Source organism: Grampus griseus (assembly GCF_964374135.1).
Source record: "Grampus griseus genome assembly, chromosome: 15".
In the NCBI taxonomy this organism is placed as follows: Eukaryota; Metazoa; Chordata; class Mammalia; order Artiodactyla; family Delphinidae; genus Grampus; species Grampus griseus.
Window position 1 is genome coordinate 51129408 of NC_139009.1, and position 14829 is coordinate 51144236.

Below are 14829 nucleotides of genomic sequence, written 5' to 3' on the forward strand. Positions count from 1 at the left end.
CAGCAAACGATTTGGACTTGAGGTCTTGACTGATCCAAGAAAACCTCTTATTTTCAGGCCAATACCAGTGATCAAATCAAGCTTTTAACAAAGCTGAAGTTTTAAACAAAGCCCTTCAATATTCCTCTTTGAACACATTTAAAAATCTTACCATCTGTTCTAAAAAATGACTATTTTATGTATGATTACATTCTACTAAAATGATGCTATTTTTTGCCAAAGACCTATAAAGTTAGGAGTACAGCAATTATACCAAGCTGCTGATTCTCCACGAACATGAGGCACTTCAAATGCTTAGGTTTTAGTCTAGGTTTATAGAAGGCTAATTTAATCCTCTGGAAACAGGTTCACCCAAGTTGGTTTCGTTTTTCTACTCCCTTTTCATATTTCGTAGGCACTCTTACACATTTTTTCCTCTCTTCCCACCTTTCCCAAAGGGACTACACTACTTCCAAGGGTTGTTTTACAAGAGTAGAATTAATCAAGAATATGTGCAGTAGCTTTCTGCCCCTTGGTTCTCATTAAGACTAATTTTAAGCTTTGTTACCCCTAGCCCCTAACCAGAATAAAGAAGATGCTTTTTAACCGCAAGTAAAGGTAAAATGTGTGCCAAGCTGTCACAGGAAGGACTTGTTTCTTGGGAACAGAAGGTATTTCAGGAGCATGTTCATTTTATACAAGTGCTGCCTTTACTTAATAACCTTAGAAATAATATTTAGAAGTCAACAGGTATCAAACTTCATTTAAAAATATTACCTAATACCTAAACACAAATAACCACTCTCATTAATATAGGAATAAGTTTGAGCCAATAAAGGGAAAATAAATGTAAACCAAGTTTATTTTGCTTTTTAAGTAGTGTTCTTAAAGCACTACAGCTTGGTAAACAATGTAAATTAGTATAAGTCATCTCAAAAGCCAGAGTTTTGTTTTGTTTTTTAATGAGTTGTTAAAAAGATGCAGCCTATTCTAACAGGATAAATATTTTTAACCATTTCACTTCGAGTTAATGAAGGCTCACAAATGAGCAACACTCCTCATTGAGGAAAACAAAAAGCTGTTGTCGACAAGCGACAGCACACACACACACAAACAAAAAGAACTGTGTAAAAATAACTAACTGTGTTCCCATATTTTTTGAAGTTGCTTTACAATGGGATGATATGCACATGATCTTGCTGCAAACTTGCCAAACAGACTTGTAATACATGTAGCCTAGACAAACAATTCAGTCCAAGAGGTGCTAATTTCAGACAATGCAGCACTATAATAATCCTTTTAACAACGCAATTTGTCTTACTCATTATCTTTTCTTCTAGACTGAAATACAGGCTAGAAAGAAAATGCTCCCTAATTAAAAATTGGTATTGTTTACAGGAAAAATTGTATAATTTTGCATTAGAATTTACAAGTATATGTTCAAATTGAATTTGCCTCCTCCCCCCATCCCAGCCACAAAATGGGCATGAAGTAAAATTTTAAAAAATGCCTTAATTTCCAACTTCATGCAAACTAAATAAAGATGACCAAAACAAAAGCTTAAACAATGGAAGGATATTTCACAGAAAATTTCTTATACAAAAAACACATAAGAAAAAGGGCCACTAGGTGACATTTTAATTTACAAATTGGCATCATTTTGGTCGACAAATATCCAGATGCTGTTTTCATCTGCTAACAGAGTTGCAGAAAAAAGAAAAAAAAAAAAAAAACCAGAAAAAGAAAAAAAAAAAACAAAAAAAAACAACAACAACCCAGCATGACTTCTGACTTTAATCACACATTTCTTCTGGAATTTCATGTGGATTAAGGATGCCAGGGACAGACATTTGAAGTTTATGTTTCTCTTCCTGAGCCTGTCGAAGGGCTGTTTCTCTTTCTTCCAAAAAGAGATCCGATGTATCTTCACCTGCAAACTCCTGTGGAAACAGATAGTTGAAACGTCAACATACTTTAGTAAACTTCAATTCGCAAAATGACTTGCCTTTGGGAAAAAAGAAGTGTAGATAAGCACCTCCCAGTTTACACAAGCAATATAATTTATCCATCAATTACTGAGTTTAAATTATGGTATATTATTTTTATAATTCTACACAACTGAATTAAAAACCAAAGGTGTTAGTTGGGGGGAAAAAAAGATTTCAAAAGAGGGATAGTGTAATGCCATATACAAAATATACTCCATAAGCAATGATACCAAGAAAGACTAACGATCAAGTTTCTATAATTGTCCTCATAGCTGTGTTTCAGACAATTTTCATCCTTTATACACTCTCAACTTTATGAATTAGTTTTTTTTTTTTTACTAATTTTATATTTACAGTAAAAAAAAAAAACACAAAAAACAAAACCCAACAACAAAACCTTTGTACCTTTGTATTTTGGAGGGAAAAAAACCTGCATATCTTATGTGACCAATTCTTTAATAGACATAGATAACATCAACTACTTATGAGTTTCATGGTACTTTTTGTATTTCTTTAAAGCATGATGATACAAGAAAAATCCCTCTTCCCATAAGTAAATGGAGCATTTTAACAGCAGTAAAAATAGGTGGTATCTGCTAATTATGTTCCCCCTAAAATGAATTCCTTACTAACAAAATGGAAAATCCCAAAAGGAACTACCAATGTGTTTCTTTCACCCATTCCACTCCTTTAAAAATACCTATGGGATTCAATCACAATGTTGCAACAGATATTCTAAAATGAATTATATTAATAAAAAGTTCCCCCGAACATTTCAAACCATTTCAAACCTATCTCCTCTTCCTGGCCTTGACTTTGAAAGTGTTTCCTTCTGTAATCAGTCTCAAAAGAGTAAGACTACACATATTTTAAAAGCCCACTCATTTTGCATTACAAAAAGTGGTCAATTCTGGATGCAAGAATTCAATCAGTATTTAGTCAATACTTCTGCAACTGCAAATAAAATACATACCTTTATCTGTACCAGGAAATCCCTAAGATGTTCCTTGAATGCAGGAATATCCTGATTTAAGCTGAAAAGTCCTGTCACAAAGAGCTTTACTTGAGCACTGCAAGTCAAAACACAATGATTAATTGCTTAAAAAAAAAAAAAAACTTAAAAATTTAAGTTTATTAAAAAGTCTATTTATACTTACTCCTGAAGATGAGGGAATGCAGACTTAAGAAGATTAGCCACATATTCCTGAATAAACATTTGGTTGTTAACTGGATTTCCAGGATTTAATGGTGTACTTATTTTTCCTTCTTCAACCAAATTAAACATATATGCAAGGATAGATGCATGCATTGTCAAACCTGTTAAGAAGGACATCATTAACTTCAAGATATAAGAGCAACCGGAACACATACTTTTATGGCTTTAAATTCTTACCAGCAGTATGTGAGGTGTCTGTCACGACAGAAAAGATATGCTGAAGAATATCACAAAAATAAGTTTGATAGAAACTCTGAGCTGCAGCTTCTTCTTGTGCAACATTTTGTAAGAGTGTAAAAAGTATCTGTAAGCCTAAAATACATATAATGCCAACAACGTTATTACATACTGACAACATTCATGATGGTGTTTCAGCTATTAAACAATTCATTCGAAGTCCATTCGCCCCTCTTTTTTTGCTAATGACAATTATTTGCCTAAATTATCTTGACTCAGTAATGGAGTTAAACTGGAATCAATGTCTGCTAACTTACAGGCTATAATCTAATCATTACCACCTTTCCAGTATTTCTGAAGGTTTAGTTGATTCTCTCTACCTCCACTCCAAAAGCAGTGCAACTGAGTAGATTTTTCTATTACATAAAACAGTTATTATTTAAAAGGAAAACAAATCCTCCAACTATAAACAGTTTTTTTGTTTTATCCTTAGTTAACCCTCAGTGCCACAGAGGAAAAGCATATGGGGAAAAGGAAACACTGGTGAGGATATGGGTGAGTGATGTTCTCCCTGCCTTGAATCTTATGCCCATCTCCCTCTAACTCAATTCTGTCTATGAACTCACTCTGGATCTGATTAAACTGTTTATAGGACTTACTCAGACCTATCTATGGAATTGATGCATTCAAGCAAAACCATGAGAAGTGAAGTGATACCTACCTGTCTACCACTATACACCTACCTGTAAGTGTCTGTACATGGATTGTGGGTTGGTAAGCAAATGAATAAAGAACATCGTTTCTGTGTATTTACCTGTATCTGCTACATTCCTCATAGTATGTTTGAAAGCCCAAATGATGGAATCCAAAACAAGTTTAAATTGTGCAGGTGGAATAGCCAGGAATGCTGGGAAACAATGAGAATTGACAGCCTGAAGTAGTAAGAAAAAGTTCGTTCTGTGCTCAGGATATTCTTCAAAGTCCTAAAAACAAACAGTGGGAACAAAATAAAGTTTCAATGCCTGAATTATGTTAAATGGAAGGGGGAAAGCAAGCCCTAATTCAGTATAAATGTTTGGAGTTGTTAGTGGACCCCGTTAAGATGTGAAAGTCAAACTCAAAAGCTAATAGAATTCACCTGTCAGGGAAGACAAAATTACTATTTATTAGACAAATGAATTACCAAACTGAAAGAATACAAGTTCACCTTATTATAAAGAGAACTCAACAAAACCCACATAAAGACCGTCATATTTTCTAGTAACTCTGAGACTGTTACTACCACTTTTAAGTGACTTTGAGATCACTAATACAGATTAGAAAAATTGTTGTCTACTGTGTAGATGTGTACACTTACATGTACATTTTTTTTCTTCTTGATTAATACATTTTCCCATTCCTTATAAGCACAGACTACACTTTAAAATGGCAGTGACTAAAATGCAGCAAGTATTCAACAAATGCAAGCTGCTATTTGAATAAACAATCTATCAAATTTACTTTTGTAAATTTAAAAAGTATTTTTCTTATCTAGAAGTTCAAATATTTAATATGAGAGGCTAAAGTTTATGGTGTACTCATAGACAGCCATTATTTATCCTTTTAAAAGTGATAAGGACATACTGCAGAACCTCTCATTATGTAACTGAAATGCAAATCACATACCTTATTTATCATATTCAATGTGCATTCAAAAACAGCATCAAATATTTGAGGTATTTCAGCTGTTATATGTCCTCCTAACTTGTTGACAATAATAGCCATAGTACTAAGCACTTCTGGTTCTCTAGCAGCTGGGACATTTCTCTGATAATCAATGAGAACTGCATCCAACAGAGGAGGAACAAAATTTTCAGCTACCTGTTTAAAAAAAACAAAACAAAAAAACCCACAACTTTTCAATTTTAGTGTAGGCACTTGCTAACTCTTATTAAGCAGCTAGGTCAATGTCATCTGTAAGATTTAATTTAGGTTGATCATCTGCTGAAAACTGGAAACTCCTGTGCTTTAAAAATTTTTGTATATTAAAACCTTACCAAGAGAAAGCGAGAAATCACAATAGGCTGAGAAGGGCCATGGACACTGCATAGTTTAAATCTGTAATTATTAAAGGAAACTGGGGCCTGACACTCTAAGTATTGTGGCAGGACCAGGATTCTAGGAATACTGTGTGTATGGGATTGGTAACCTCAAAGTAGAGTCCTCCTCACCAATACTGTACCAAGGTACTCATATCTAACCAAAAGCAGACATCCACTCAATGATTTTTTTAATTTAATGAATGCTAGTTGATATTTTAATAATCAGAAATAATAACCATCACTTACTCTCAAAAAAGGAACTGGACTATGCCAGAAAGACTGTGTGTGAGTTTCCAAGATTCTCAATAAATACAGTCTTAGTAAGGCGTAACTTCTATGCTTTTAATAGGTTCTCCATTAAGATGTGCACAATAAATATAACCATCTTTCATTTAACTGAAGATTACTAGTTAGTATGTCCCACCATACAACAAAACAAGTCTAGTTAAGATTTGAAGGATAAGCACAAAATTATTTTTCCTTTTACCTACTTGGTTCCTCTTAACTAGAACTGATTCTCACTTCTTTTTCTTCAAGTTTTATTGAGACATGATTAATGTATAGCACTAAGTTTACTTACATACATGAAATGATTATAAGTTTAGTGAACATCATCATATAGATACAAATAGAAAAAAAAACTTTGTGATGAAAACGTTTAGGATTTACTCTTAAACTTTCTTATATAACATAAGAGCAGTGTTAATTGCATTTATCATGTTTGTACATTACATTCTTAGTACTTATTTATGTTAAAACTAAACGTTACATCTTTTGACTGCCTTCATCCAATTTCCCCTCCCCTCATTCTCCCACCTCTGATAAACACAAATCTGGTATCTTTTTCTATGAGTTCGTTGTATGTTTGTTGATCTACAACACGATGTAACTTCCTGTTACACAGTATAGTGAGTGATTTGGTATTTTTATACATTTCAAATGATCACCACATTAAGTCTAGTTATGATCTGTCACCATAAAAAGTTATGAGTTATTGACTATATTCCCCACGTTATACATTTCATACCCATGACTCATTTATTCTTTCCTCCCCTACCCTGACATTTCTACTCTTAACACTGAAATAATTTATTTTCCTACATACTGGATCTGAAGTGTTTGACTATCTTTGAATTCACAGCCCCAAACCTCAACATAAACCTTAGTTGTAAAACATAATGAGACCCTTCTTATTATCATCACTGATACTCCTGAAATTATTGCCTAAGTTGTTGTAAATTATGAACTTCTCAATTCCTTCAATTCATCCTACTTTTTACTTTCCAATTTTAAATACAGTTCTGATCTCATACATAAACATGTTTAAAACCTTTTGGTATTTAAGCTTGATACCTTGAGAATTTCCTGAAAAAAATTTCCGTATCAATAGGAACAATACTGAAAGTTTAAAATTATGAAAGTAAGTTGCACGGTTGTCAGTGCTACTTCCACACAATAGTGATAAACAGGATAAGATTTTTGGTAATGTTCCCAGGATCAAGAAAATGAAAGGTATACAATAACTAAACATAAATCTCATTTTCCCCAAGTTGAGGCATATGGAGCTGGTTTAGTTTCTGAAAACCATTTAAAACTAACAGGAATAAGAGCGCAAAAGAGACTTTCAAACCTTCAACTAGGAAAGTGCTTACTCCCCCCCACCCACTGAAAAGGCAAACTAATGACAGCTTTGCAAATTGCTCTCAAAGCCATGAGGAAAACAAAAATTTCATCTGAACTCTATCCAAAGAAAAATAAAAACGACCCAATCATCTCAGCTATCTTGTTACATCACCAACCCCCTCACCACTAACAGCAATTTTTTTCGAAGATGGTATATATCTTATTATTTTAATGTACTCAGGGACTCCACTAAATAGAATGTTATAAAATAATGCCAGATGTAAACATCTAAATTACCTTTAAAATAGCTAAACGCATACAGAATATATGCACGTTCCAGAGAATGCAGCATCAACTTTAAAAACAAAAAGCACATCTCACTTACCATCTGTGGATCATTGGACCGGCTCACCCAACCAGATATTAACTTTAAAGTTTCCCTTTTTACTGTTCGCATACTTCTAATCAATGGTTGCTTTGTAACCATCTCACCTAAAAAATACAATCAGGTGGAATCCAGCTTAACAACTAAAATTCTACACTGGCAGTTACAGGTACTTCAGATACTATTAGTTCCCATTTACCATTAGAAAACTTAAAAGACAAGAGTACACAGATGAATTTCCTGAGAAAATAAACTAAGACTAATTTTATAGGGGAAAGGGGCCTGTGAGTGGTTAAAAAAATTGTCTAGGATCGCCTGAAACATGGGACGGATTAATTTAAATCTGTGAGAAGTGCTGAATGCTTACGCCAAGGCAGTGAATGCAGAACTGACTTATTAATACATCATTCCATAAGAATTCAGAATCGCTTACCATTAGCTTGAATAGCTGCAGAAATATTTTCACTGAGGCACTTGTATACATTAAGCATATCTAAATAAATTCTCCCAAGCTGAATCACAAACGGGTGTCCAACCGCTTTGCAGGCTCTCACATTTGTTTTCAATATGCTACCAAGTTGCTTGACTGTTTCAGGATCTTTAAGTATATCCACATTCTGCGAAGGACAAAAAACAACTCCATTTAACATATGAGAATTATTCTTGTAGCTAAAGCAAAAAACATTACCCACACTACTCCAAAGCACCATCACATTTATAATGTTAAATGGTGAAACTAATGCAAAAGTCTTCATTACTAAAAACAGAGCAAAATATTCCCAATTTTGCATCAAAACAGAATAAAAATACTACAATTTTTTCAATGTGCAAAAGTACACATAAAAGCACTTATGGGGCTTCCCTCGTGGCGCAGTGGTTGAGAGTCCGCCTGCCGATGCAGGGGACACGGGTTCGTGCCCCGGTCCGGGAAGATCCCACATGCCGCGGAGCAGCTAAGCCCGTAAGCCATGGCCGCTGAGCCTTCGCGTCCGGAGCTTGTGCTCCGCAACAGGAGAGGCCACAACAGTGAGAGGCCCGCGTACCACCAAAAAAAAAAAAAAGCACTTATGGATCAGATATACATGTCAAAGGTACTAAATTTATTACTTCTGTAAATATAATTTTCTCAATTTCCATTAGAACTTTTACAAAAAGTAATAAAACTTACTTTGGTTGCTTGCTGGATTATGCTATCCCAAACCTGATTAGGAAGTAGCATGTATTTTTCTATCAAATGTTCTTGTACTGTTTGGTCTGTTTGTGCACCAATCATGTACCCCACAGCTTCATAAAATGTATGGACCTATGTTAAAAGGCAGACATTTTACTTGCATGCATCATAATAAGGAAAACCACACACAAACAATCCACATATACACTTAAAACTAATTTTGTTAAAGTGTCAGAAATAATTTATATTAAGTATGAAAACAGCCTAACAAACTTTTGGTTGAATTTCTGCCTCACTATAAAAACCTAACCACAGAAACACTTGAACTGAATTCAAGAGTGGCTTTCTTTCTATTCCCATTAATAAATTCTCATTAAAACAGTAGTTATTTTCTAAGAAAAATATGCTTGCTGATCCACATACCTGTTGAGGCTGAAGATCACAAATTATAGTGTTAATGTTGTTCAAAATCTCATCAATAAATGGCATTACTTCTCCAACCTGAACCTGAACGAAATGCCTGCGGCACTTTTGAGCTATTTTAATGAAAGTATCACAAGCCATGTCTTGGACTCCATCATGGGTCTCTAACAACACAAAAACAATTATCAAAAAAATTTTCAAAAAAAAATTTCCATTTTTTATTCAGCAAAACTAAATAAAATATATTAAGCAAATAGGATTTACCATGCATGAATTCAAAGAGCTTGTTAACTACAGTCTTCAAGAATTTCCAGTGAGCTCTTAAAAATCGTGGATATTGACCTACTATGTACATGATATTTGATGCAATAATAGCTTTATTATCTTTGCCTCTTTTCTGTTCACATAATCCTAGTAGATCCTGTAAAATAAGACAAATTTCAGTCATTTGTAATAAAATACACTTAGCTAAAGTTCCAGTTCATACCTATCTCTTACATACCTTTATAACAGTAACAAGAAATCGTTTTTCATCCTCTTCATGCATTGCTCCACTAATGGAGCCTATCGCCCAACACAATGTATTCAAATTTTTCCATGACCACTCTGTACCATTCACTTGATTGTGAAGCTTCTCAGTCATTATTCTTTCTGTATCTACATAATCCAGATGAGTAAGATAAACTACAAGGAAAAAAATTCCAAATGTTTCAAATTGCAAAACTTAATGAGCAAAAAGATTTTTACGAAGACTAATAGCACATTAATAAGGATGCCTATTAACAGATTGAGAACCTAAGCATGCCATATTTCCTAAAAAAGTATTTCCACCCCAAACTGAATTACAAAGATGAAGATTAAATTAACAGTATTTATTAACTTACCTAATGTTTCTCTCATATTCTTATACAAATTTATGGAATCTGTATCCTTCATGAATTCTCTTACAACTTCTCCCTGATCATTTTCTACAACTAATACTTCCTCTGGTTTAGCCATTCGACTAACCATCAGTAAACGGACCTATTCAATAATAAACAAGAGAAACAAATCTGTTAGATCTTTGAAATCAGTCACATCAAATGTAACCCCCACTCCCACTTAACACCAACATACCAAACAAAATTATTCCCACAATATAAAAGAATAAATAACATGGATAAAAATCAATTGTTGGGCTTCCCTGGTGGCGTAGCGGTTGAGAGTCCGCCTGCTGATGCAGGGGACACGGGTTCGTGCCCCGGTCCGGGAGGATCCCACATGCCGCAGAGCGGCTGGGCCCGTGAGCCTGCGCGCTTCGCAACGGGAGAGGCCACAACAGTGAGAGGCCCGCATACCGCAAAATAAAATAAAATAAAATAATCAATTGTTAACTTTCTTGCATCTCATTTTCATTCCTAAGAAACTCACAGGTGGTGCTTGGATAGATTTAGCCAAAAACTAAAAGCCAGTATTTGCATCTGGTCCCCCAAATCACAGGAAGCACATTCAATCACCCACTACTGTTACCTTGGACAACACAGGCAAATACAGCTGCCTCCTGGGAGGAACATCAAAATGTTGACTTCCAGATAGCAATGGAGAGGCAGATGTTGAGAATGGGCTCTCTCTATAGAGTTCAGCTGCCAGATGGTTCCAGTACTCAAGACAAATCTTAAAGATTTCGGTTTCCTCTACTTCGGATACCAACAACATATAATGAAGGGCCTACATAGGAGACCAAAACTATTAAAACAATCCTTAGACGTTACTAACAAACCTCAAACTGCTTTCCATTTGCTACGTTAACGGGAAATAAAAACTCATGTTGCATTCTGTACAACTCTGACATTTCATTATTCATCAAACAGACAACAGAAATTCTCTAGGAACAACTGTGCTTTCTTCTGACATGTCCTAGGACATGTCAAGAAACTTACGTGATTGTAAAAAGGTATGGACATTAAAAGACATTTGGTAATAGCAAAAAGGTAGAAATAATCCAAATGTTCAACAGATGAACGGACACAAAACTCGACGTTTATCCATACAAAGTATTATTCAGCCATGAAAGGGATTAAGTACTGATACATGCTGTAACATAGTAACATGCTAAGTGAAAGAAACCAATGACAAAAATCAGTATGTTATGATTCCATTTATGTGAAAGGTTCAGAATAGTTAAATCCATTGAGATGTAAAGCAAATTACTGGTTGCTAGGGACTGGAGGGTAGAGCGGATTGAGGGAGTGACTGTTTCAATGGGTACATCATCCTTTGTGGGTGATGAAAATGTTTTGGAATAGGTAATGGTTGACAACACTGTGAATGTACTAAATGCCACTGAATCAAACAATTTACAATGGATAGTTTTATGTTATGTAAATTACATCTCAATTTTAAAATAAGGTCTTTAGACTTTTCATCTTAGAAATGACAAATCTGCACACGCTTTAGGAATTTAATTTTCATTATAAATTATTGATCTGGTATTGAGTAGAACACAAAAATCGTGACACTTGGCTTTTAACAACTATAATTCAGAATTGGCAACATATATTTATATTACACAGACAAGTAACAGGTAAGATACGTTAAAAGGTACAGGAATTTTTAGAACAAAGTTGTACTTTAAGTTTTTATTATTAATTTCAGAAGCCAAAGGCTCCATAAAGCCTACCTCCATGAGTGTTTCCCTGAGATTTAATCTTTTTTCTATAAGTTGACCATGTTCTTTAAGAAAGGTGCAGAGAAACAAACTGAGATTTTGAATAAAGTTCTGTTCATCATCCTTTCCATTCGAGTATGCAAGTCGAATATTGGTATTTAAAGGAAGCATCTGCGAGGTTAAATATGGATCATAAGCCCTTCATTTTAAAAACAAAGATACTACATTTAAGTTCTAAATTTCCACCACCCTTTTACTAATTTTAAAATATACGGAGTGGGACTTCCCTGGTGGCACGGTGGATAAGACTCCAAGTTCCCAATGCAGGGGGCCCAGGTTCGATCCTTGGTCAGGGAACTAGACATGTATGCCACAATAAAGAGTTCACATGCCACAACTAAGGAGCCCGCCTGCCATAACTAAGACCCAGTGCAACCAAATAAATTTTTTTTAAAATACAACAAAAAAACCATATGGAGTTAAACAGCTTATTCTCCCCTAGAATGCCTTGGTCTATTATATCCATTTTTGTAACTTGCTGTCCTAGCTTTTGATTTTTTTTTTAAAGTTGCAAGTAGTAAAATTTCCTCAAAGATTATGCTTTGACATATTCCCTACATCAGAGTTTTCCCACCTAGGGTCATTAAAAATGTAAAAATAGTTAATTCAGATCACTAACATATATAGTAATATAGTTTTGTGATTAACCTTCTAGATAATTTCATATACACCTAGTCAGACTAACACTTGGCTAATCCCTTCATTTAAGAGATAAAAGGTCAAAGGCAGAACTGATATTAAACCCCAGGTTACTAAGCCTCTAAATTCTGTAGAAATAAATTACCATGACACTCCCAGAGAATTTACTTCAAGGAATTTTCAAAATGTTCATAAAAATTTCTAGCTTACCCTTCATTTTATATAATAAATATACAATCACATTACAGCTCATCTATTTATGGTAAGCTGTGCTGAAATGGTTCAACTCAAACCCAACATTTTCTAAGGCACTAAAATTGTTTAGTCAGTTTTTAAGGGTGTTGTATTACCTGTTTTAGCTGCATCATTGTCAGCGTAAATAGCGTTACAAATTGTTCCTCATACTGGCTTACACTCACACCAGCAATCTCAGTGAGGCACTTCAGAGAGACATTTCGAAACATTGGAACATTCAGGAACTATTTTAATTTAAAAAAAGGGGGTGGGGTGGGGGGGGAAGGAAGCATAAAATTAAACGGCCTGAAGCACTTTACTTAAAATTAACAATTAAAAAAATAACAAAGGATTTAAAAATCAGGAACACAGAGGAAAAATATCAGGCAAATAGGTGGTGATAGGGTTTTTTGGCACATATATTTTAAGAAAATTTCATTATCCATCCAATAGACAGTAAATGCTTTAGTAGTATACTGTGCTTTCTTTTGATGTGTCCTCAGACACCTGGAAAACACAAAGTTGCTTAGAAACTTTCCCCACAGTCTATTACATGACTTTTAAAGACATCATGTTTTCTGTATAATCTAAAAAGACTTTAATTGTTTAGGATTTTAAGAGATGGGCAATACACCTAGGATTAATAACGTGTGGAAAAATTGGCTCTTTCATATTTAACTGTTGAGAAGGTATAAAAATAGCCTCCCATTGGGTGTGGCAATTTGGTAAGCGTCAGAAGCCTTAAAAATGGACATACCTATTGATCCAATACTTACATGTATTAAAATTTATACCAAATATTTGGACAAGTGCATAAATGTCCAGTATTTCCTGCACTACTGTTGACAATGGCAAACAATTTAAAATAAACTGTCTATGGATAAAATGGTGGCTCTAACGTAGTAAATTCAGATTAGAACATGACCATATCAAGCCCTCAACTACAAAGCCCCAAACGTAAGTTATAATAGTCTGCTTTTATAAGGTCTTAATTAAATACATAATTTACTCATTATATCTGATTAGAAAACATCTGGAAATACAACCAGTTGGTAACTATATCTGGATGAACAATTATAAGACTTTACATAGGTATTACATGCTACTGCAACTAAAAGGAAACCAAATTCATTATTGTTCACATACAATTTGGGAGACTGCCTGGTATGAGTGGCAGAATCATAAAATTCTGACACGGTTTTTAAGAATTAGTAGTTGAAACTACAGAAAAGTTCTTCTGAGCAATTTCCTCATCTCGGAAACAAAGCTGATTATGGCTGTGAATGTGGAATGGTTTTAATATTCAAAAGAGCATTACAAATTAAGAAAATACACACCACTATCCAGTGATAAATATAACTGAAATGTATTCACTATACCTTATAAATTAACGTGCTGATTAACTTGGTCTCAAAAATATATCCAAGTGGAATCCAGTTAAGAAATCTGAGCAACGTTTCCAAAGTTGCATGTACAAGTGGAGCATTTTGGGAATTTTCCTACAACAAAAACATGATTGTAAATTATCTTCCTATATAATTAATTAGTTTTTAAAATGAAATTAAAAGCACTTACCATCACAAACTGACAAAGCTGAAAAATTTGTGAGAATTCATTGCACATGCTAAAAAAATAAAAAATTGATCAGTTTAGAACACACATAGAAATGAACACTGTAATTATTTACATACTAACATTTCAGCAGCCACTGAAAACTTGAGTTACTTCTATTTATAAACACAGATATCAATAACTTCATCGAAAGTTACAAAGCTATTAAAACTATGTGTAAATATCTCTTAAAACTCACCTATAAACAGCACTTAATTTCATTTCTTGAAGGTTTGGTTTTCATGTCATCCTTACTCTATTAGAATAATTTCAATCACATCACATCTTTTATTTATGTTTTTGTTTTTTGTTTTGCAGTACGCGGGCCTCTCACTGTTGTGGCCTCTCCCGTTGCGGAGCACAGGCTCCGGACGCGCAGGCTCAGCGTCCATGGCTCACGGGCCCAGCCGCTCCGCGGCATGTGGGATCTTCCCGGACCGGGGCACGAACCCGTGTCCCCTGCATTGGCAGGCTGACTCTCAGCCACTGCGCCACCAGGGAAGCCCCTTTTGTTTATTTTTTTAAAATTCGGCCACACTGCATGGCATGTGGGATCTTAGTTCCCCAAGCAGGTATCGAACCCACGCCCCCTGCA

The 14829-nt window shown here is 34.6% G+C and overlaps 1 protein-coding gene across 2 annotated transcripts in view; it reads right to left on the reverse strand.

Moving 5' to 3' along the window:
• Positions 1-832: 832 nt before the first annotated feature.
• Positions 833-14829, reverse strand: part of XPO1 (exportin 1) — a 43550-nt gene continuing 29553 nt past the window's right edge. For both annotated transcript variants that reach the window (XM_082672581.1, XM_082672582.1), the window contains exons 8-25: positions 14199-14247; positions 14003-14122; positions 12740-12868; positions 11703-11861; positions 10553-10750; positions 9928-10066; positions 9546-9727; positions 9308-9464; positions 9044-9207; positions 8618-8752; positions 7883-8066; positions 7450-7556; positions 5026-5220; positions 4175-4343; positions 3361-3495; positions 3125-3284; positions 2941-3037; positions 833-1919 (exon numbers count right to left, since the gene is read on the reverse strand). In XM_082672581.1, coding sequence (XP_082528707.1) covers positions 1773-1919; positions 2941-3037; positions 3125-3284; positions 3361-3495; positions 4175-4343; positions 5026-5220; positions 7450-7556; positions 7883-8066; positions 8618-8752; positions 9044-9207; positions 9308-9464; positions 9546-9727; positions 9928-10066; positions 10553-10750; positions 11703-11861; positions 12740-12868; positions 14003-14122; positions 14199-14247 — 2626 coding nt within the window. In that variant the 3' untranslated portion in view covers positions 833-1772. The remainder of the gene's footprint in view (positions 1920-2940; positions 3038-3124; positions 3285-3360; positions 3496-4174; positions 4344-5025; positions 5221-7449; positions 7557-7882; positions 8067-8617; positions 8753-9043; positions 9208-9307; positions 9465-9545; positions 9728-9927; positions 10067-10552; positions 10751-11702; positions 11862-12739; positions 12869-14002; positions 14123-14198; positions 14248-14829) is intronic.